General features: G+C 37.7%; 1 protein-coding gene across 4 annotated transcripts in view; it reads left to right on the plus strand.

The window, feature by feature from the left end:
• Positions 1 to 24,511, plus strand: part of FAM193A (family with sequence similarity 193 member A) — an 81,562-nt gene that overhangs the window by 37,985 nt on the left and 19,066 nt on the right. The window contains exons 6-14 of one of the 4 annotated variants that reach the window (XM_030493356.1): positions 2,546 to 2,780; positions 6,007 to 6,131; positions 10,487 to 10,631; positions 15,355 to 15,432; positions 17,121 to 17,233; positions 17,386 to 17,628; positions 19,620 to 19,773; positions 19,875 to 20,054; positions 22,431 to 22,682. In XM_030493356.1, the coding sequence (XP_030349216.1) occupies positions 2,546 to 2,780; positions 6,007 to 6,131; positions 10,487 to 10,631; positions 15,355 to 15,432; positions 17,121 to 17,233; positions 17,386 to 17,628; positions 19,620 to 19,773; positions 19,875 to 20,054; positions 22,431 to 22,682 (1,525 nt within the window). Of the gene's footprint in view, positions 1 to 2,521; positions 2,781 to 6,006; positions 6,132 to 10,486; positions 10,632 to 15,354; positions 15,433 to 17,120; positions 17,234 to 17,385; positions 17,629 to 19,619; positions 19,774 to 19,874; positions 20,055 to 22,430; positions 22,683 to 24,511 lie in introns of all 4 variants that reach the window. The other 3 variants (XM_030493355.1, XM_030493359.1, XM_030493358.1) reach the window with 3 other exon arrangements.

Here is a 24,511-nt window from a genome sequence, read left to right on the forward strand (position 1 = left end):
ATTATGGAAGGGTCTCAAAATCTTATTCTTCAAAAGACTTTGATATGATTATTGTTATAGTAAGATGCTGTTTAGTTTGAATTGCCCTACATGAAAAATCTTACCTTGTTGAGCTAGCCTGAGTTAAAATAGTGCTTGCATTGTAACAGTTAGAAGAGACTTTGATTACTAGATGAGGAAGATACTGAGAAGTTTTTTCTCATTTCACAAGTTGAAATTGTAGCTTTTCTAGGTGTGAAGTTGAAGATGTGCTTAATGAGATCTGCAGCTGTGGTTTTTTCCTTTTGAGAATAGGGTGGCTGTCCTTAAAGTGTTCTGGAAGGTTACTCATTTTCTGTCTAACTGAACGTGTGGTCAAGGAATAGCTGCTCTCCTTGGTTCTGTACGTACTTAATACACTGAGGTCTGACAAACTGTAGTTGTTGTGTGGAGTTTTTAGTTGAAGCTAAATTCTGGCAAGGTAGAGAAACTTTTGAAAGTTTATAGTCATCTACCGTTGCTCTTTGTATGACTATACTCCTGAATCAGCCTTAATAGATAATTAAATGATCTTATTGCACTTCTGTTATATAAAAACTGTTTGGTTTTGAGCATGAGTTGTGTAAAAGTAGAGTAATATATTATGCCTCCCTGTTAGTCACACTTCGTTTATTTAAGTGATCAAAACATGCAACATAGGTTTTGAAATCAAAGATGCATAGTGTGTAGGTAATTAAAACTGAATCACAGCTAAAATGATTGCTGATTTTTATGCAGCTTCTCTTTAATGGAAAAATTTTGGAAATTGAACACGTACTGTGTACCTTTCTTATGTACTTGGGAGCTTTGATTTCTCTAGAACTGTTTTTCACTTTTGAGAGAGATTATTGAAAACAGAGGCAGAAACAGGCTTTCAAACAGGGAAACCTTAAATGTCAATGTGGTTATTTTTCACTCGAGTTCCTTGTGGTCTGCAGAGTATGAAATAAGATGAGGATTCTGTGTTTGAGCAGACACCAGTGTCCAGTCCGTGGTGCTAATGTCATAAAAATTTAAGAAAGCTAGTCCATGTAGGTATTCAAAGTGTAAAAACAAACCAAATGAACAAAAAACCCCAAATGAACCATGAAGGTATCATGCCAGAGATCATGCTGTGGCCAAGTAAATGCGTTTAAAAGGCAGAAATTCTTGATTCCATGCTCCGCTCTGTTGGACACAGCTGGCAAAAAATGGACTGTCTGGTCATCTTGTTTGAAAATAATTAGTGGTGCCAAGTATTGTCCCTATCGTATCTTGGAGCACTTTATGGCAATATGATAGTACTCTATTTTGTGAGTGACAAGGGAAGAGCAAGGACTAGATAGCAGCAGACTTTTATTCAACTCTTAAGTACTTATATGATCCCTTTCTTCCCCACCTCCCTGCACTATAAGAAACAGGAGGTGAGTGCTTAAACTCCATGCACAGGACTTTAAATAGCACAATTTCAGTCTAAAGTACTCCAAAACGGCCATTGTGTTCAGTTTTCTTCTGTGCTGGGTGGTTCAAACCCTTGTCTCACTTCCAGGAGAGTATCAGACCTAGCCAGCTGTATGCTGTCCTTAGCAGGAAGCCCTGGCCCCCTTTGAAGCTGTATCTTACAGTCTTTCCAGGTATTGAGTGGCTGAATAGAGCGCATGGAAGGCTATATGGTTCTGGAGCTTCAGTATTAGTGTGCTTCCCTGAGGCAAATGAGTCCCAAATTCTGGTCCCTATCCTGGATTTAAAAAAAAAATAAATAAAAAACACACCAGTCGTTTGTAATGACTGCAGTTAGGCACTACCGTGGGAGAGCACCCCAAGTCATGTTCCTTTGAAGGATGTTCTTTGTGGCCCTGTGAATCCCACACCTCAGCTTTAATAAAGGTGCAAAAAATGTCCTTGTACAGAAAGGGTAAGAAACTCAGTGAAGGTGAGAAGGAGTTTCATGAATGTCTCGTAAGCTTGGTAATTGCACGAAATGTCTTTCAGTTCAGCTGAACAGCAGAAAGGTCCCCCCCCAAAGCAGTCAACAAGTCTGGTTTGGTTAGTATGTATTTAGGCATGTTCTGGCTGCCTACCAGATCAGGCTCCCTCAATGGCTTGAAGTGAGTGCTTGTCCTTCTACAGGATATTAATCAGGCCTGGATCTGGCTGTTCCAACTGGGGTACTTAGTAGGCACATATGCAAGAACACGGAGAAGTTCCAAAGAAGCTTGTCTGAAGAGTCTAGGTGTCTGCAGGGTTGTATGCAAATTGAATAAAGGTTTTCTTAGCTCACAAGTTGAAGTGAAATACGGAGATCCTAAATTAATTTGTTCCTCAGGTGTGCCTCCTAGTCCTAAAGCTACACAGGAGCTCGGTTCCACAGTGTAGAAGTAGGGAACTGGACTGTGTTCTCCCAAATTTCAGGTAGTTCTGTAAACCCTGGCCATTGTTTCATTTTGACGACTATGATGGCAACTGGTAAATATTTTTAGGAAAGTGAAAATTGTTAATAACATGCATTATTATTTTTCTTTTGGTCACAAATATTCAAAAAATACAGGCTTTGCGAAAGAGATCCGTATCAGCTTTACCAGCGGTTGGAACAGCAAGCTAGAGAATATGTGCTTGAAATGAAGGTTCGTCTGCTCAGACACTTGTCACTGGGATCTAAAGTTGCATCAACATTAGCAATACAAGGGCCACCACAGGCACATCAGTTCATCTCACTCCTACTTGAAGAATACAGTGCACTCTGTCAGGCAGCATGTACAATCAGCGCCTTCCTAGTTACGCTGGTAAGACTGGAAAAATAACCTGTGTGCTTCTACTTGCTAGGGGTAATGCTAGCAGAGCTGTTCTAGGCTCTTTCAGGTGTCTTCTGTGGTTTGTAAAAGTACAAGTTTTTTTTGTGCATGCATGCTTGGAGATAGAGAGGTTCTGAAAATGCAAATTTAATTCTTCAGAAATGTAGATCAGGTATCTCTTACAGTGAATTGATGAAATCCTTTCTTCTTCCTAAAGAAAGAGGTGGGATGCTGTTTGTGACTCTTATTCTGAAACTAACCTTTAAGCAGGTCTACAAATTTTAGATAATGCCTTAGAGAAGTGTTTCCCACACTTTCAGTTAATCTTTAATGGTCTCTTGACAACCACATTTAAAAGACACAAATTTTTATGTGTAGCACTAACTTAGATTGTTTCAATGTTCAATTTTATTTTTCACTTACAAGTAAGAATGGCTACTTGAAAAGATGATCTCTTGCCTCGGATTTAATCTGTCATGGTATTTATTTCTAAAGTTCTTGGTTTTTTCTTAAATGCTCTTTTTTTTGTCAACTGATTGTGATGTTAGACTTGGGATTATATTGTCAGGTAGAATATAAGCAATCTTTTCTTGAGTAACTGTCCATCATGAGTGAGTAATACAGTAAACAAATTCTGTAATTCTATTTGTTTAAGGGCTGACAAGGTTATTAATCCTGTTCTTAATAATCCTTTCCTGTGCATCCTTTGTTAATGTCCTTATCATGTACATTCTTTTTCTTGTGTAAACTCTGCGCAAGCAAAAAGAAAACTAAACGGTGGATAAACTGGTAAATTTGGGGTTTTTTGGCAATTAGCTGCAAGTGACTGTCTAGGTGTACGAAGAGAGGAAAAGAACAGGCAGTAACAAGTCTACGATGGCCCTAGGTGGGAAGGATATAAAATGGCGGGGAAGCGGGGTGTCATTAACTGAGGTAGGGCTGTTGGTAAAATTGAGTTGGCAAAGCAGGAAGCTGTTTCTGTGGAGAAACTTGAGAATATCTGATGCCTTTTTCTGTTGTCAGTGCTCTGTATTTGCTGTTGTCTGTATTGTCTTCCCCAGCTTTATCACTTAGATACAGACGTGAGGTCACTGCCATCTCCAGTTTATTGGCTGCTTTTAATAGTCCTTGAGTCTCTAACAAGGTGCTTGAGAGAAAATTGCTCCTCCGGTTGATTTGCTTTGGAACTTGGAAATTGGTTCAGCTGAAAAGCGGATGGATTACAGTACAAATGTTAGCTTTTGCAAAGTAGATCCGCCAGTAATGAAGCGATTAATGCCCGAATTACATAGCTGATCAGAAAATAATCTTTTAATATTTTTTTCCCCTGATTATTATTGTAAACTTAGCAGGCATGAGAGATTGAGATAATGGCCATGCAGAGACAGAAGATGCTTGAACTCCCTGATCTACCTTTTTATGACAAAATTCAAAGTAAAATAAAATTCCTATTCTTTAAAAAACAAAGCTAAGAGAACAGAAAATACCCCAGCCTTTTCTTGTCCTTTTTTTTTCTTCAGCCCAGTAAGTACTGACAACTTCTTTCTATTAAGCTGTGACATTCAGAAACTGAAATGTGAGAATGTAGGTTACTGTATCTTATCATACATTTCTTAAATTTATTAAATAACCTTTTTATTAAATAGAGCAGTATGTCACACCTTTCAGTACAGGTAGTACGGTTACTAGCCCTTCCAATGTGCATGGCTGTTCTCTCTCAAGAATTGGGTGTGCTATGGAAAAAGAAATCTTTTCAGCTGAAACACATAAAAGGCAGTCAAGATCTTTAAACTTGGTGCAGCCTTCCTTTTAAAGGTAAAAACCTTTGCGTGTAGCATGCTGTGCAAAGGCATATCATACCTTAAGGAGGAACTGATTTCTCAATGAAATTATGAACAGTTCTTCCATTCAAAGGCATCCAGCTAACTAGTGAAGTTCAAGAGCAGGAACTAAAGCCTTGTGCCCCACCAGGGAATAACAGATCATACTGAGAGCGAGCTGGAAAGACTGTGGTCAGTACAGAAGAGCCCTTAAGTACACAGTACAGCAGATTAGAAGGGAGAATTTACCTAGTATTTCTTTGTGAGAAATATCATAATCTGCGCAATCTGATATGCAAGATTTTGTATACAAGTGTTGACTGGTTTGTTCACAGCGTAATATGAAAATTGCTTAGGAAATCAACTTTTCTCAGTGTTAACCCTTGAGAAATAATTAGCAATTTATAGGAATTTTAAATATTTTGAAGTCAGTATTCAAAGTGAAAGGGTACATGTGTCTTGTGCAACTTGGGGGCGGGAACACCCACCCATCTTAAATAATAACAAATCTCCAGACTTCTTCTTAATACTGAGAGTCTCATGTTTAGGGCTGATAAAAATATGTATTTAGTTTATAACCCACTATGCCTAACAAAATTTTAAAGTTCCAGAGTATTCTCATATTTCTGGGTACTCAAGGTTATAGTGCATGGGGCTGTCTTGCTGATCTGGTAGCCAGAATGCTTGCACTTAATTTTGCTTGGGGGGAATAGGAGGCTTGTATAAAAAAGCCTGCATACTGCTGGCTATATGTGGGAAAACTGACTGACTTGAAAATACGTCATACCTGTCTTTGATTTGTATGTTTTGATAATAATAGATTTAAGCTTAGGCCTGGAAATGAAATACAGTTATGTATTAAATAACCTCAAATAGAAAAACATTCTGCTTACTAGACAAGTAAGCTGTTGGTCTCTTTTCTAGCTAGAAAACTTTGGTTTTAAGCTGTATTTGGAGTGAACTGTTTACTTATGCCAGTTTTGAAGTTATAGCTTGCTATTATATATTTCTGTTCCTAGATAAGTTCAAAGAACTGAAAGATAATCAGAAATAGACAATTTTTTGACAAGAAAACTTTACAATAACTGGTTCAGATCATAAAATCCATCTTTCAGTGCAGAAATGAATGACAGCTTTCAACAACGTGATTTTTATTTTTTTATGATCCATGAAAATTTAGAAAATCAGTGAACGAAGCTATGGTTATATGAGTTATTAAATAATTACTTGAATTCTGAGTTTCTGGGTATTAAAACTGTGTAAGATCTGAGTTGGCTCATACAGGCTGTAGGTTGGAAACTAGAGTTTTAAAACAAAAAAATTCTTGCCTCGAACAGATTTTTTTTTTCTTTTTTTTTTTTTCTCCTAACCCTGTTTGTTTGGTGTTTTTTCAATAGGAAAATGAACATTTGAAGAAATTTCAGGTGACATGGGAATTGCACAATAAGCATCTGTTTGAAAATCTGGTGTTTTCTGAGCCACTCTTACAGAATAGCTTGCCAACATTGGTGTCACAGCTAAGGTAGAGTTTAACTTTTCGTTTGTAATTTGAAGGTGAAATGATAACCTCTATTTGCAACATAGTGTTTAAAAAAAAAAATAAATCTCTGCCGCTTCTACAGTTTAATAGGTAAAAGTCCTTGGTGATCTGTATTGAAAACAGTATTGTTGATTGAGCAGGCTGCTGTCATAACTTGCCTGTCAGAAGAATTACAACCCTAATCTACTTACTTGTAAGTTACCTAGTAAAAATGACAGCATCCAATGAAAATGCCGACGGTATGACTGAATAGTACTGTTTTCACTTGTCATCAGGCACTGCTGCTGTTTCTATAGCTCTACAAGCAAATTAAAGCCTCAATGCTTTCATGCTTCCCACAGCGCACAAGTAACTTAATTTGGAGTTTTAAATTGGCAAAAGCAAAAGAAACAAAATCCCTTGCAATATGCTTGTAGGCCTGATGGCTTGTTATGTTTCCTGGGGCTTTAGAATGCATATTTAGTTAGCAAGGTCGCTTTGCTTGTAATTTGCGTACCTGCAAAGTGTTTGGGTTCTCCAGGGAAGAGGTATTAATTCTTATAAATTTTTTTCTTTGTCCTAAGTCTGAACATTTTTAAAGTGCAGTCATGGGTGGGTTTGTGTTGACTTCTAAATCTAGTTCCTGATGAAGACATTCATGCTCTGCGTACATGTGTTTTAAAGGTATTGTTTCAGGTATTTTTCCATGGTACAAGAGCAGTTTAATTAAGGCTGTCACAAGACATGTTCACAGTGCATAAAGAAATTTCTGATTTCTCCTTTTGCTCTAGTGCTAGATAGGAAAGCAAGAAAAATCAAGAAAGCTTAATTGTTGCTGTGCTCAGCAAGAAGTCTAAGGTCCTTCAGAATATCTTGTCTAATTGGTTTACATGAAACTGGGTTGGTACTGAAAGCCCTTTCTCCTTGGGTTTTTATGTTTTGTTTTGTTTTTCTTTATCTCCAGGCAGATAATTCTGTTTCTGTGTTCAGTAGCATGTTGTTCAATTGCATATTTTCCCAGTGATTCCCAGTACCACTGTCCCTGACACTGTTCCCCAGTGATCTCCCTGCTTTCTGACAAGGCCTCTCGGCACCTCCTGCTCCAGCAGTCCTGGCTGTATCAGGACTGTTTATGTTTATCAGCTCTGCAGATGAAGGCCTCTTAGTGAAGCTTACAGTCATTTCTTAACAAAAGCATTGGACTGTTTTCATTTACCTGTTGTTCTCAAGTGCTACTGGAATGAAAATCAGAGCAACAGAAGGTGTTTCCCTGGAGAACATCGCTGTGGTGATAGCTACCTTCAAGGCTTAAATATGATGATGTCAAAATCTTCCTGCAGGAATTTCTTTTCCAGTATATCTGTGTACTCTAGATGGCTTTAAGGGTGTTTCATATAAACTGTGGTTTTGCCCAGATTGATTCACGAGTGTTTTTGAAAGGAGAGGTTCAGTACAAGCTTCCCGTTCTGTGGTTTCCAGTTCATATAGTGTATGTCTTGTTTTACTGCTGAGTTCTGTGGGTCTTGAAGTAAGAGAATTAGGTAGTCTTCCCTGAGAAATTTTTCTGTAGGGTAATCTGCCTTCCATTGGGAATGGGTGGAGGAAGATTCCATCAGAGACGCCTCACATGGGGAATCAGGGATGAACCTACTCCCCTGATCAGTGGAGAAGGTGTTGCCAGAGTTTCTTCACAAAAGAGCATTGGCCTTGTTGTTTTTTCTTCCTGAAGAAGAAATGTGAAAGGGCATTTTGGCATCTCAACTTGACTTAGATTTTGTGTGTTCACCTTTTCTCTCATCCCTTATTTAAATCACTAAATCTTTTGTGTATATTTGGCTTTTTCAAAATATATAGTTGGTGTGCTGTGATTAGTTCCAAGGATGCTTATCAGATGTCAGACTAGAAAATATCTTCTCTTAGGGAGGTTTAAGCATAGCAGTGTTGTGGGAATGGAGGTTACTAGCTGATACGTGGTAAGCTGTGTCAGTATTTCACAGGACTGGTCATCTACTCAGGGTGAACTGCCAGAGTCTTAATGTCTTATATCTTGTTCTGCTACCTGGTCAACACCTCTGGTTTATTTGTGAGGCATACTCAGTTGTGCAGTCTGCAGACCAGCTGTAAGAGTGTCCATATGCTTATCAAGAGTTAAATAATCAGCAGGGCTTCTGGATCAGACACAGCATTTCATAAGGCTGTGTTTTCATAATCAAATCATAGTATTTAAGGAAATCCAGTCCTTTCATAGCTGAATGACTAGTACTTCCTGATGAAGTTAGCTGTATGAAAGATTTCTTAGAGGTTAAATGTCTTTCTTGGGTTAAGATGGTTTTGATTACATGCAACCACTGACACACTTCCTACATTCAGTGGACTGCTTTATTGGGGTTTGGTAATGGCCTAACTGATACCTGGGGCTTTTCTGTCCTCTTTGCTTTCCCTGTATGGTGTGGGACACTGTTCAGGGAATATGCACAGGTTCAGTTAAATGCTGTTGGCTGAAAAATTATAGGTTCCTGATCAAGATACGCAGGCATGCAGTAGGATCTATGTCAACATGTATGCCTCCAAAGATTCAGTTAATGTAAAGTAAGCAATTCTTATTAAGTTTTATGTATGTGTGATGCTTTTTACAGCAGCCCAGGAATATATTCCACCTCTGTTTACAGGACTGAAATACTGCCTAGATTGTCGCTTTATACTTGCGTCGAGGGGTGAAAGTGTATTGACTGGTAGCATGTTAACCTCTACTCAAGAGTCACAAAAAAAATTGAAAGTGTAAATGCTGTTGCATTTTTAATCTAATTTTTTAAAAATGAAGGTTTTCTTCTAACTTGAAAGTGTATTTAAAAAAGATTTTGTGCACAACTAGTGTTTGAAGGAATAGTACTGCTCAGCAGCAGTTGTGAGAACAAATTCTTATCTTCTGTACAGTAGGGATCAGAATTTCACGTAATTGCATAATACCAGAAACACAGGCATCAAGGAAAGTAGTAAATTGTGGTCTAGTAACAGGAATTGACAATGTTTGCGCTGCTAGTGAAGAGGTGGTGTACCCTAAGGTCACCATATCCCTTTAAACTGTTTTTTGTACTCTTCTAAGCATAGACTTTTCAAGTTTTAAATGTGCAAAATTGCCTATGCACCCTTTCAAAGTGGTTGTGTTGCAGGTTCTGGGCAAAAACAATGAAATAAAACTTGAATTCATTGGCAAAGTCATGCTAACAGCTGTAATTTAATGCTTACTGAGCTGTCTGGTTGCTCAGCTCTTCATTATACTTAATTGCCATATTGAAATTAAGGGCTTAGTTCTTTGCCAGCTGATAGGCAGGACTGTGTAGTTCTTAGATTGGATTAATACCCTGTTGCAACGGAAATCTGTACCAAACCTCCCTGAAATGCTGGAATTGGGCTTAAATATTAAGTGATGAGATGCTTGTATTTATTTTTTTTGGGACTAGCTTTGACTCACCACACAGCCTCTGTGCCTAATTAACTACCAACCAGTTGTTTCTTCCTTACTGAAGAGAAGAAATGTTGAAAAGCTTGAGTTTATTTGTATTAATTTACAGGTCATTACAATTCAATGTGCTTTAAACATACATTGTCAAATAGAATTTTGTCTTTATTTATTTCTGAAGTCAGGATCTCAGAAGTTTGTTTATTTACTTAATTCTTGTGATGATGCACTCTAATGGGTTTTTCTTTAAAGGAATTTGGTGTACAAAAATGTAGTAGTAGAAAGGGAGGTAAATCTATCTCCGATTTCTATGGCTCCTTACAGAGACAGTCATCAGTGAAAGGCATAACCACGTTTTCGAACTTGATGCTACTCAAGTGATAGTAGGTAACTGCATGCAGCCAAATTATCTCACTTTCCTCATTCTACAGCACTTTTCCCAGCTGGAACTCCAACTTGTCTAGTAGTCTTTTTAGCATTGATCATGAGAGTTCTGATTAACAAGCTTCTGGCTTTATTTGTACTACATAGCTCTTCAGTAAATAGCCAACGTGTGTATTTAGCTGATGGAATTTGGAAGGATAAATATATCAAGCTATAAAATTGGAAGAAATACGACTCAGTAGGTTTGACATCTGGTTGCGTGTGGGAAAGAGGCTCTAGAAATGTTGCACTTCCCACATTCTTGTTATTGTTGGTTAAAGAACATTGGAACAAGCAGTTGTTGGATATTTTTGAAAAATGTCTAAAAATACTCAATTTTGGGACACAAGCAGCTTTGTGGGCCTAGGTGTAACAATAACTGCACTCTAACAACAGTTTTTTGGCTGTCAGAATATAAAAGCATGATTTTCCAGTGAAGCGTGTCTTCTCTAACAAGTGCTATTTGAACTTTCAGGCTTGGAACAACACACGATTCCTGTAGTGAAGATATGTATAGTACCTTGCTACAAAGGTATCATCAGCTGGAACAGGAAATGGGTCAAGTTGCTGAAGCATGGCTTGAATGCCAGAAAAGAATAGATGATTATGTTGATGAACAGGTAAGCGTCATGTAAACAGTCTCAAGATGATTGTGTAGGGAGCAGGCTGTGTCTCCAGTGAGGTATTTTTATCCAGAGCTTTGAAGCAACAATATGTAACCTTTCTCATTGATGTCAGTCTTTCAGAATAGAAAAGAACACTAACATAGCAGTGGTGATCGTACAAAAATTAAACTTTTAAATTGTTGAAGCACATTGTTGTGCCATTGTTTAGAGATGGTCTTTGAACATATTTTAGTTACTTTAGCCTGTGATACTTGTAGCACAGTAATCTGAAACTCTTTTGTAGATGTCACTAGGAAAAGAAATAAAACCACCCCACCCCACAAAACCCTCTAAACTTCCAAAATACTAATTGCATTAAATGAAATTCAGAGGAAGAGCTTGCTTTTAAAAACTGTTGCATGTTGTGTAGTGTGACGGTAATATTTTGTACAGCTGTCAAAATCAGGACTACAGTCTCACTGCATAAATATTTGAGTCCTCTGAAGTTATCCTTTCTTAATTAAGTATATGTTCTGGTAGCTGATTCTTCTGAGTTTGTGCTCAGTTTCAGAAAATAATCACGTTGCGCTGACTCCTACATTGTCAAGAGCTTAATTTTTTGAAAAATAAGTGTTTATTTTGCAAGTGGTTGTTTGTACTCTTCCAAAATTGCTCATGTGCTTTTTGTCTCATGTTCAAAGAACTTGAAATTATTTTTTTTTTTAAACACCTCAGGATAAGGCTTTGAATACTCTTTAGTTCAATCTTAAGTATACTAGGAGAAAGAATATGTCTGGAAATAATTGAAAATACAGAATTTTATAGAGCTTTTCTTGGATTTTGAAGTTTTATGAGCATTAGTAATATGGAGATCCAGTTTGAGATTTAGTAATGCTATGTTACTCCTGTAGATAACACACACATTTTGAAGTCTTATAGAGCACTGTACATGTCCTTCAGAAACTATTCCTGTGATGAAGATTTAAGTGAACTTCTGCCATTAATTCCAGTACCTTCAAGATGGAGACAGGACATTACTAATTTTATTTTTGGAGGTTGTTCTATATTTGGGGTCTGCATCTGTGAGGTATCAGTTACAAAGTTTTCTCTTAGTCTAGCTGCTTTTGTACACCTAAGTATTTGATTGCAGCTCAGTAAAATTTCATCATCTCACATTTTGTGGTACTAGAAGTCATTTTCCCTATGGTGTCAGGGTATTATGGCTGTGTGATACTGCCTCTCCAGTAAGAAAGAGAGCCCAGCTCACTTCTCATCATACACTTATTTTTCAAAAGATGGAACTTGTGTAGTCACATTCATATCAGGCTTCTGACTGGTTGATCTGCACCACTGCAAAATCAACTCTTCCAAGATGACTTTTTTTTTTTAATGACCAAAAAGTACCCCTGTGAAGGGGTATGTAGGGGAAACAGTTTTAAAACTTAAAACATCAAATTTTAAAGGAGATACTGATATTTTATTGGTATTTATACATAGAAGAAACATTTTCACAGTTGTTCCTTAAACCCCGTGTTGGTGATAACCTGTGGTTATACTCTCTTGATCAAAAATACATCATTCAGTATGACCATCTTATCCAAATTTGCAGTGATACTTTTGTCAACAAGGTAGAAATCAGAAAATCTGTCTACTGTGGATCTTAATAGTGAATGCATGTTCAGTATTTGCTGCCTCTTGGCTTAAGAAAATTGTGAGGTTTTACTGCTAGTTTATCTAAGGTTAGAACACAGACCATCACAGAGGAAAACTTAAGAATGATCCTCACATCTACTGTGGAACTATACCCCAAATTTTAGATAGGGCATCAGCAGAGACAGTTAATGGACTTTCTACTACAATCCTGTAACATGCTATGTTACTTGTTCTTGGGGTGGGGGGAGAAGTGAGTATCTTTTGCAAGCAGTGCAAATACTAGTTTGTTTTTTGTTGTTTGTTGGTTGTTTTTTTTTTTTTTTTAAACACGGTTTAAGACATGTCTGTGCATGACACAGCTGTAACTTAATACACTGCTACACCATGTGTACACACTGTGATAAAATGTAGAATAAGAATTCGTTCATATCAGCACCTATATTCAACACATGGTAAAATCTGAGGAAAATGTTTAGGGTATCTGGAATATAGAAGAGTTTAAGTGTGTACAGCCTGTACCTCCAGATCATTACCAAATTACCAAATTTCAACTGGATTTAACTCAGAAGATACTAAATATATCTGGATCATTTTGATAAGTAATGCCTTAAGCGTGTAAGACAGTCATACATACTTTGTGTGAAAGTGTTTCCTTTTTGTTTTTACGATGGCTCCCACTGAAGAAAGGCATACAGGAGTGTCTTTGCCTAGCTCCACAAGAGCCCAGAGAGAGCTTTTTGTTTGTCTCTCCATATTCATGTGTGATTTTCTTTTTACAGTCCTGGTCAGGTTAGTAGGAAGAAGTCGTACAGGCACAGTTGTTTTTTTTTCTCTTCATGGTGGCTGTATAAATAATTGAAACACTATTTTTCAGTGCTGAGAGTTTGTGTCAAGAGGAATTGTTATTTCTAGTGAAACAGACTAGGAAAATAGATCAGATTCACAGGTGGGGTTTTGGGATGCTCAAATGTGCTGTTCGCATTTGATACAGACTTCAAAGTTTGGGAGCACAAGCATCCTGTGATGTCTGTACGAACATCAGAATTCTCACAGGTGATCTAGTGGTACGTGTCAGTTCTGACCAAACTGGTGGCTTTGTTTAATGGTTCGATCGATTTCAGAATGGAAAAATACTTGTTCACCTGCCTTTCTCACTTTATCATATCCTGTCTGATGGATCTCAAATACTTTCTAGCCTCAAATAAACAGGGAGGAAGGAAGAAGATAACAGGTAGTGGACCTGTTTTCTCTTTTGGGCAGCAGTGGTAGCATATTCAGTGCAGATGTGCAAGACCGAAGTGTAAATTTTTCCTTCTGATGGCATTTGAATTTCTCTCCCACTCCCTAGCAGAATTCTTGAGCACAAATCATTTGGTTTGTATTGCAGCTGCTTTGCTCTGCTGAAATATTCATTGGGGAACAGAAAGAGGGGATAGTGATTTTCAATTATTTATGGAATTAATAACTTAGGATACTTGCAGACATGGGGTATTGGAAAGGTTGAGAAGTTGAAAGTAAAAAAAGTTTTAGCTTCAGCCCCTACGCCCATTAATACTCAGGAGTACCAAGACTTAAACCATGATGTTCAATTTGACAGTTTCTTGGCAGGCTTGAGTAGGCAGCTCCCAGTTAATGCACTGGCTGTTTTAAACATCATTCTTTGGCATTAAAGTCTTCTCTTATAATGTATAGCAAATGTAGGTGCCTGTCATTGATGGTAAGGATTCAGCTAGGTAGCAGGGCACCTAAACCAGTGAGTGTTGCTGTGTGTAAATATAGCTCAAAGGTTCTCAGAAGCTGGTAGTACAGCCAGGATGAAATTTCTGATGGTTTTGGCTGCAGGCTCTGTAGTACTTTTTAGTGTGTCTAAGAAATTGTACCAGTGGTTCTAGAATATTTCATGCATGTTATATTTAAAAAAAACTACACACATGTGCATGAGAAACTCATTTTTTTGGTGTTAATGTAACTTAACTGGAACAAAGAAGATGAAAATCCACAGTATTAATTAGAATTACATGGTGATGATTGTTTCAGAAATTCATTAAGCAAAATTTTACCACTTAATACTGTTTCAAATCTCCAGCTTTGAATTTCATTTTCCCAAGTTAAATAATAATAATAGCAATAATACACTTAGGTTAAAAGTAAAACTTTACACTTTTGATCAAGTGTGAATTTCTGGAGGCATACTTTTGAAGGAGGGGGAATGAATAAGATTGCTAGTGGTATAACCTACTGGACTTTGGCTCACTAACAACTTCATGAAGCAATTTGTTGTATTCTGTAAGGAGGTAGGTCTCTTTATTGACAAAGTACATGAAAAAAAGAACTGTAAAAGGTAACAGAGATAGTTGGTTTTCCTCACTCATGAAGTAGTGCTCTTAAAATGTTGTTGGAAGGTACAACAGGAGAAGCTTTGTTCTTGTGTTCTGCTGTGTTAAAATTCATGGAAGCTTTCGTGTTCTGTCAGAGTTAATTTATTTACTAAATCAGAAAAATAGAATTTGTGTACAAAAAGTTACAGGCTCTATGTGCATTTATGGAGATGTGATTCAGGGATGAGTAATTATAAAATATTTCTCCAACCTTAGGTAAATCATGAGCATGAAGTACATCGAGGGAGAAAAGTGGTGTAAATAGTGTTAGTCTAGGTCACTACTTCTAATTTGTTTAACTCTTGGATTGGGTGGTTAGTTCCACATGTGGTACATCAGAATTTGCACTTGAGCCTGTGTTGAGGCCTTGCTGAAAGTTCTATAGCTTTAGATGTTAATGCATGTTAGTGGGTCTGAGATGTTGAGGATCGAATGCCAATTGCATTTTATTGAAAATGCTATGAAAATATTTCATGAAAATAAATATTAACATAAGGAATAACTTGGGAAAATCTGTCTGAAAAATAGTGTAAACATATAAAATTTTAAGTGACTCAGATGATTAGCAAATAAAATACATTTCATATTGACTAAGTACGTAACTACTTTCAAAATAATATAGGCAAGCTGGCTTTAATGAAACTGATAGACAACAGTGTAGGTTTTCTATGATCAAATCAATGAGTTTTCCTTAAATTCTGTTTTAGATGGCAATGAAAACAAAACAACGCATGCTAAAGGAAGACTGGGAATTTTTTAAACAGAGGCGTTTTATTGAAGAGCAGGTAGGATTTTTTTTATATATATATACCATATTAAGTTACACTAAAAGCTGTGTGTGTATTTGTAAGATTTAAACATGTGAGTGTAGTGTATTGTACTAGTTCTGTGTGATCTTATTCTGCAACTATGCCAGGCATGAAATTTGGTCAGCTATAATACATAAAAGCAAGATCCAAGAAGAGTATGTAATAATATATAATCTCAATTGCTAGTGGTATAACCTACTGGACTTTGGCTAACTAGCTTATCTTTATGAAGCAATTTGTTACATTCTGTAAGGAGGTAGATCTCTTTATTAATTAGGTAAATGAAAAAACATAAGCACCATAGTCTTAGTGTTGAATACAAGGTATTAAAAATCTTTATACCATAAGAGAGGAATTTTGGATGCCTTAGAGTACAATCCAAAACAGCCAATACATTGAGTGTGGAGCTGCCTTGATGTACGTGATAGGGAATATTGTGTTCAAGAGTTGTGTGTGCAAAGCTGGGGAGTGTGAGTCACGGTAGCAGGGCAGATGATTGTATCTGTTAGACTCTGGAGATGGCTCCTACATCCTTTTTGTGGGGAAAAGGCTGAGCAGAATTATCTGCCTTTTTTAAGCTGTAGCTGAAGAGGGACTGGTAGGAGTTCCTACCTTATTATAAAACTATATCTGCTGTTTAAGACTCAGAACTCTTTTCTGCAGCCTAGAAGTGCTCAAGTATGTATCATGCTTTCCATAAGAGTACAGTGTGACTCTGCTGGAGTCAAGTCAGAATGGGGAATCTCTCCATGCCTGTTCCACTGCACAGAAAGAAATGTGAGTCATGAGCCAGGGAAAGAGAAAGTATGACAGTACATTTTAATAAACTTAAGCTTAAGCTTAAATTGGCAATGTCTCAAAGCAGTCATCAGTATGTACTTTTTCAAATACGGATCATAAGCCTGTGTTAACCATGTCTTTAGAACATCTGGAATACAGGGCTCCTCACAGGACTTGAGGAAGAATCCTCTTTTTCCTTGATCCTAATTGGCCTTAAGTAAACTGTAAGCCCATGGCTGCTTAGGTAAGGATCAGGTCTGTGCATCTATAGAAGTGGACGCTTATGCACATCCTTGTTTAACCTAAGGTATCTAATGAAATTAGGTGCTTTTAGGATTAGATCTCTGCCAGATGGATGTTGTTTGGATTGTATTTTTTCACTAATGCAGTCAAGTCCTGTTTCGGATAGCTACTTTGTTCTTTGCATCTATCCATTGTGTCTACAGAATTAGTCCTAATTCTTTTTTGCAAGCTAAGGGTGCATTTGCATTCTCCATTTGTCAGCAGTGTCCTTTTGTGCTTCCCATGAAACAAGACAAGAACTACTCAAAGGTCACGGTGCATCAGTGGAAGTACCGTGCAACATGCACATACAAATGAGTCAAGGAGATGGACTTAGCCACTTTACTAGTTCATAGTAGAAACATACTTTCTTTGAAGAGTTTCACTGCCATATGTTTGTTGTTTCTAGCTTTGAACTTCTTCCTTTTTTCACTCATGATCAAAACACCACCTTCATTAAATTATTCTGAATTATTCTGCTTTTAAAATATTTTGCCCAAAGAACCCTTTTTGATTATGTAACGTGTTAATCATGATGTGCCATTGAATTGTTAATGGAGAGTCTTGCCCTACTAAAACACTGCCTTTATAATTTACTTCAGCTTAATAACAAGAAAGCACTAGCTGGGGAGAACAACTTCACAGACACAATGAGACACATGCTATCATCACGTTTGAGCATGCCTGACTGTCCCAACTGTAATTATAGAAGAAGGTGAGCTGATGTTTTTAATATGAAATCATAATAAATCATTAATTTCTTGTTCAAGGAAAAAGGAAATACATTATTGGAACAAAGAGTGTGGTTATTTTAAATGAATGATACTTAAACAAGGTCATAAAAATCTAATCTTAATTCTTGAACAGATGTACTTGTGATGACTGCAGTCTTTCACACATTTTAACGTGTGGCATCATGGATTCTCCTATAACGGATGATATCCACATTAATCAGTTACCACTACAAATTGATTCTGCTCCGGACTATCTCTCTGAGATCCGCCCACCCAGTATGTCTTCAGCAAGTTCAGGATCAGGTTCCAGCTCGCCTATTACAATTCAGCAACATCCCAGACTGATCCTTGCAGATAATGGTTCTGCACCAACTTTGTAAGTGTTTTTTTCTGTTTTAAGTCTTTGTGGTGAAATGAACTTAAGCAGGCAAGTCGCATTGGCTCAGTATCATCATGTAATGCTAGTTTTGCCTCAGAATCATTTAATGATGGTCCTGTATTCAGCAGTCCACAACTCCAGTGCTTTATGTTGTGCAAACATAAAGTAAAAAAAATCCTGTAAAGTTCTTAAAAGTTTCTGAAGACATTGATTTAACAGTATTGCTAGAAGTGTGCGTAGTATGTACTTCCCTGCTTTGCAATTGCGAGGACATCAGATAGCAATCTACTTCAGAGCATCGTTTTAAAATGTCACATTTTCTTAGACAGTGAAGGAACTGGTGATGTTTCCTTGAGGGATGGTAATTTCATATGAATCACTTTAGTTCCAAAAAAGCTTTTATTAGGATTGCTGAAGTTGTGTTAACTCAAGTCTTGCATCAAAAATTACTGTCCCTATCAGAAGTTTCTGTCTTCCTCTTTCTTTTGTTCAGATCACAATGACCATCAGATTTGAGGCATTAGTCTAATGGTAGACTTCTGCCCCTTCCATAATTCTGAAGGGTTAAAAGTGCTTGGTAGGCTGGCTTCTGTACATGGTTAGGGTACAGCTGAACAGCAGTCTCCTCTATCATGGGATATTCTGAAGGGATAATTAAAAAAACCAAACCTGGGAATACTAATGAAATACCTCCCCGTTGTTAGTACAGTCAAGGGAATTGGCGTTAGCATTCTGTGTTAATATGGTGTGTGAACAAGGACAGTGCAGATGTGTGATGTTTCTGATGAATATCACTTCACTAAGTTCCATTTCCTTTAAACATATACCATTGCATCTACCATCAGTGACTCAATCTTCCATAACAGGACCTTAGTTTCTGAACCCATTTGGGGAGCACTTGAAAACAGATTATGTGGTGGTATGTTTAGATACGTATTCTTAAATGTCTGGTTTGCAGTTTCTGTAAACTCTTGTTAGTTTTGGTGCTGAGCTGTCCAAAATTGTTCAGTTTGTCTCTTCAGAAGCTAGTTCAGTTGAATCCAAGTATTATTTACTGTAAGAAGCCTATTTTTAGGGAAATACCACTGCTCCTTGGGGAAGGGCCATTTTATGTCTCATAATATCTACCGTGTTTTATTTCCTCCTTGCACATTTGAAATATGCCTGATGGTGCCATCATGTAATTAAATTTTGGCGCTGTATCTCACGGAATGCAAAAAGATAAAGTGCACAGTTTAAGAGCTCTTTTAAGAGCTCTGGATTGCTGTAGAAACATGAAATAACCAATCTTTGCAACACCTCCCTGGAGCAGGTAATTAAACATGCATGTTCTTTTACTAGCTGTCTGTATGGAAGAAATTTCCATTAGGTGTTTTAGAGCAGATTATGAAAACCATGTAGTTTTGGGGTTGTCTAGGAACTAACTTCTATTGAGAAATTTAAGAGTTACTGTGATGTGTTCAGTGTTCCCTAGTTAATGATACTGATTTGACATTTGATGTATGGAAAAACTTGAATATTTTTTTTCTTTCCCTACTTAATACTTCCTTTAAAAGAAGACATTGGCATAAGGCTTTCTTTTTCTTTTTTTTTTCTTTTTTTAGTCAAATCAAAGATCATACATATCCTGTCATTATTAAATCATACATAATCTGTCATTATTAAATCATACATAACCTGTCATTATTAGTTCAGTAGATTCTTGGTCAGAAAACAGTGTTAGAAAAATACTTTACATAGAAATAGCAGAGAAGCTTATTTTCAATCCAGGTTCAGGCATGCAACTGTTATATTCAGTTGAATGATATGGCAGGTTCCTTTATTTTCTTGCTTGAAAAAGTAAGTTCAGTTCAAGAAGTTGGAATACAATCCTTTGACTCCTAATTGGAACATTCCTACATCTTTATTTCATTTTGGTGTTCTACCTGCTTTCATAATAACTGAGGTCACTGTGCACTGTGATTTATTTAAGCCTCTTTTCCCCTCAGTGGTAGTGATGATGAAGATGTTGCACCATTATCAGCAAAGTTTGCTGATATCTACCCACTGAATAATTACGATGATGCAGAGGTTGTAGCCAACATGAATGGAATCCACAGTGAGCTAAATGGCGGAGGTGAAAACATGGCACTGAAAGATGAGGTACAGCATTTACAGTGTCGTATGTTCTTCTCACCGTTGGATGCGCTCGATGGAGAAAGGCCAGTCCTCCACCCCTGTGTTAATGAGTTAATGTTGTCCAGTCTCCACAGGTGAGCAGTACTAGCAGCAGCTCCTCAGAAGCAGATGATGAAGAAGCAGATGGGGAGAGCAGTGGTGAACCACCGGGGACTCAAAAGGAGGAAATGTCTCTAGGAAAAAGGACATTGAGGAAAGATGAAGCAAAAATGGATAGTCCACCACCTTCTTACCCCAGTCAGCAGGTATAGTAATCTAAAAGCAACCCTTCTAGTAAATTAATTTTTTAAATGTGACTGCTTGAATGATAATACATTTTAATCTGAGTTACCCTGCAGCTACAACACAGGCTTGCTGCTTTGAGAGGGAACATACCAGTTGCTTTTATTTCTTACTGTACAAAAGAATCCACATCAGAGGATTGAGAGCTTAGACAACAGTCAAGTGGGAGCTCCCATTACATGTTCCTGTGTGATTAGGATGTTTGTAAGGCCTTCCACTAGAAGCATTTTCTCATGTGTTAAGCACATTAAGCTACTTTTCTTTCAGTGAATATGTTGAGATTTTTTTTTCTGTGGATGGCTGACCTATGGCATAATACTTACATGGGCTGAGACTAGTTCGAAACTGGTAAACAGATTCAACAAATCTGTTGAATCAAATGAGAATTATGTAAGTTTACTTGCCTTAGGGAAGCAAACTAAGATGCAAGATAAAAAGGCAGATTTAACCTTTCTCTTTTTGGTTTTCTTTGAGGAAAAGAATTTTCTTATAATTATTCTGAGGAAGCCGTAATGACATTCTTTTTTTAGTCTGATTTTCTAATCAGAGCTGAATATCCTGTAATGCTGCATTCAAGTGATTGATTTCACTGGTACATGTCACATGCATTTGAGATTTTCTGGCAATATCAGTTGGGGTTGCTCATTTAGTCTGTATGTTTATTTCTCTTTGGATTCCTTTTCATGCTCAGTACCCAAAGATTTGTAAGAATTGGATTTTGAATCTCACCGTACTGTTTGACGTCTCTTTTCCATTTTCATTTTTTAATAGACTATTACTAGTTTCTTGATACTATTTTTATGAGGAAGTTATTTTTTCTTCTATAGACACAGAGTTCCATCATTTTTATTTGGTTTATAAAATCTTTGGTTGTTCAACTATACCTTGTGTCAAAGTCTGTAATGCTTTTAAGTGATAATGAAGAGTTACTTGTTTCTGAGAGGAAGGCATATTTAAGAACACCACCTGTCAATCCTTTTCTAGAAAGCTAAGTTAGCTAATGTTGCCTTTTGGAAAAATGTACTAGGAAAAATAGCAATTGGGAAGTGTTCCTGGTATTGCTTCTGGTAAAGTTACCTTCCAGTGAAATGTCAGATGACAGCAGCAGGAAAAATACTGAGCTGAGAGAAGGAAATGGAGCTGCTCCTTCCTGGGCTTCTTTTGTTCAGAAGCTTTAAGTCTTTTGAGACAGCAGAGGTTAATGATTCTTTGAGATCAGTAAAAGGTTTTAATAGGCCATGGTTTTCTCATGGTTGATGCTGTTATGAAATTTTTCATTAGAAATGTCTGCTTCACGCAGTCACAGAGGGGTTTAGTTTGGAAGGGACATCTGCAGATGGTCTAGTTCAGCCCACCTGCTCAAAGCAAGGTCATCTAGAGAAGGTTGGTCAGCAGTTTTGAGCTGGGTTTTGGGTATCACCAAAGGTGGAGGCTCCAGAACCGCTGCAGGTAATGCATTCCAATGTTCAACCACTTTCATAAATAAACGCTTTAAGCTCGAGTGGAATTTCCTGTATTTAAGTCTGTACCCATTTCTTCTTGTCCTTTCATGGGATACCACTGAGAGGACTCTGGCTCTGTCCTCTTTCCTCTCCTCTTACCTGACGCACAGTGGTAAGATCCCCCTGAATCTTCTGACTTGAGGCTGAACAGTCCTGGCTCTCTCAGCCTTTCCTTGTATGACACACGCTTCAAGGCCTAAATCATCTTTGTAGTCCGTCACTGGACTTACTGCAGTATGTCCATGCCTCTCTTGTACTGGGGAGCCTAGAACTGGAGCCAGCACTCCAGGAGTGTCTCAGTAGTGCTGAGAGGAGTGGAAAGATTACTTCCCTTGATATGCTGGCAGTGCTCTGCCTAAGGCAGCTTAGGACTGCTTCCAGCTTTATCAGCTAATTAACCTTTGTTACTAGTTTCTACACATACTGTTTTTCCATTTGCTTGGAAAATTGTGGAAAATAATCATCTGAGTATTTTTGTTATAGTGGGGTAATTAATTGCCCAGTAGTGATCAAATGCTGTCAAGGTTCCTGTTTCTGTCTGTTCTAGATTATTTGTATCAGCATCTTGCTTGTTGTCACTGATAGTGGACATTTAATGTCTGTATAGTATGAAATGCTGACAATTTGTAGGACATTCTTTGCTTAACTAAGATAAAGATCCTCTACCAGTGCTTTTACGAGGTTTTTCCATTGGTATTAGACAAAAGGATTCTGTGGATGCTCTGAAAATATTAATTGCTGTATGCAAAATGATTACTGAGAAAAAAGAATGGGATAAATCACTGATTTTACTGTCTCTTGAGTAGATTGAAAAAAATACTCTTTTTTTTCTTTTAGGCTGACCAAGGTCCAAATGCTTGTGAATGTCACGTTTGCAAACAAGAAGCCTCAGGACTAACAGCCTCTGCACTTGCAACTGGACGCCTGCCTGCTGGCCACCAGTTTATGAATCCTGAAAAACCTGCACATCCTGCACTTCATCTTTATCCTCACATCCATGGACATATACCATTGCATACAATTCCTCATCTGCCTCGTCCACTTATCCATCCCACCTTGTATACAGCTTCTCCCTTTACACACAATAAGGTAAGCCTGATGAAGGAGATGGGATGCATCCTCATCCCAGGAAAAATGCTGTACACCTCTACAAACCAGTGTGACCGTGTATCAGTGAAACCATGAAAGTTGCTTTAAATTGTGGTCAGTTTATAGTAGCACTTTTGTAGGGAGTAGGACAGATACAGAACTGGTATCTGTATATGCTGTATGGGAGGTCCATACAGCAGGGCAGAGGGTAGCTTTTGTCTGGCAGGCTGATAATTTCCTTACTGTGATTAGAAAGCACGTGGAGTCAAAGGAGTCTTGAATGATTCTGGAAACAGTGATGAGACTTCACTGTGCAATACAACTAATTAAACCTTCATTTCATATATATTGAAGGTCAAAATTTAATATTCCATTCTGGCAATAATATCCTGAGGTTTCCAGTTCAAAATGTGATTTCTTCTTTTTTTTTGTTTTAATTGAAGCACAGAATTCTATTTGTAAGGACGTTTTGTGCTTCGAGATTACTTGCTTCTTTTGCAGGTTCTGCAAAATTCTTTTGACCCAAAACTTATAAGTAATAAGTAAGACAGATGTGGGGACCAGGAGACAGCTTTTCAGAAGCATCAGTCAAAAGCAGGAATTACTGTTGTTTCACGTACTGTTTAAATGAGTTGAACTGCAGGTGCTGCTGAAAGGGGCAAAGCCTGTGTCATTAGGTACATATTCCTGTTGTCTCCCTCTTGTCCAGTCCAGTGATCCTGTGGTTGCAAGGAGAGTAGATTAGTTCACTAAAATGACTATTACATAACTCTTACAGCCCTTCTGAACATCCACTTCGTTTTTTCCTGTCATATCAGTGTCCCTTATGTGTGTTGCAGTGCACCAGTTCTGTACTGCAGTGTGCTAGCCCCTGCCGTTTCTCAACGGCCCACTGCCGTTCTTCTGAAACCCCTAATTGTTGTACCCCACCTTCTGCCACCCTTCCAGAGCTCTTTTTACATCCCTTAAGCAGTCTATTCAAGCTTCCATCCATCTACTCAAGCTTCCACCCCTGACCTCTGCCGTCTTTCCTTCCAGGAGACCTTTGTGTAGTGAAACACCTGCAGCGCACTGTCACGGCTGCACCAGAAGCCCCATGCAGAGTAGCAGGCTGCTAGCATTGAGTGGCTTTGTAATGCAGGCCAGATCTATTAGCTCTGGCACAGCACTTCAACCAGCTGGGCTCTGTGTATTTATGTTGTGCTGGAGCTGGAAAGACATATGTGGATGCTGAAGCTTTAGGGAGGTTTTGCCTTTGAAGAGCCAGCTGAATTCAGCAGAGCTGGTAGCGAGTGAGCTAATAAGCCCTGTTGGATCAGGCTGTTCTGCCCTGTGAAGTGTTTCTTTGTAGCCAAGTGTACCTGTTTTCTTTAATGAAGGATATTCCAGCCTCTCCCGTCTTTACCCTTAGTGAGATAGTGAAAATCTTTCTGTATAGAGAAAGGACACTGAGTATATAAGTAGTTTGCTTGGCCATGAATGTTTAGACTTTCATGTCTGAAATGTTATTGACTCAGCTGATAATTTTAATATCTATATCTACTTCTATATAACTTTTTCATTAAACCAAATATAATGTAAAAATAGAGCAAACTCACTTTACCTTGGCTTCTTTTAAAGTTGACAGTAATTGAATATAATGCTTGCATTGCACAAGGTCTCTGGGAGAAAGTTACATTTTAAAATGTGAATTAACAATTTCAGCCAGAAGAAATGGGATAAGCCAGAACAACTTGCCCCTATAAAAAAATTGTTCCCTTTTTTCCCTCAGTTACTTAAAATAAAAAGGTGTATTCCTTGCATGTTAAGTTTTAACATTTCAGGTAACA

The sequence above is a fragment of the Strigops habroptila genome, chromosome 7 (assembly GCF_004027225.2).
Source record: "Strigops habroptila isolate Jane chromosome 7, bStrHab1.2.pri, whole genome shotgun sequence".
Taxonomy (NCBI): Eukaryota; Metazoa; Chordata; class Aves; order Psittaciformes; family Psittacidae; genus Strigops; species Strigops habroptila.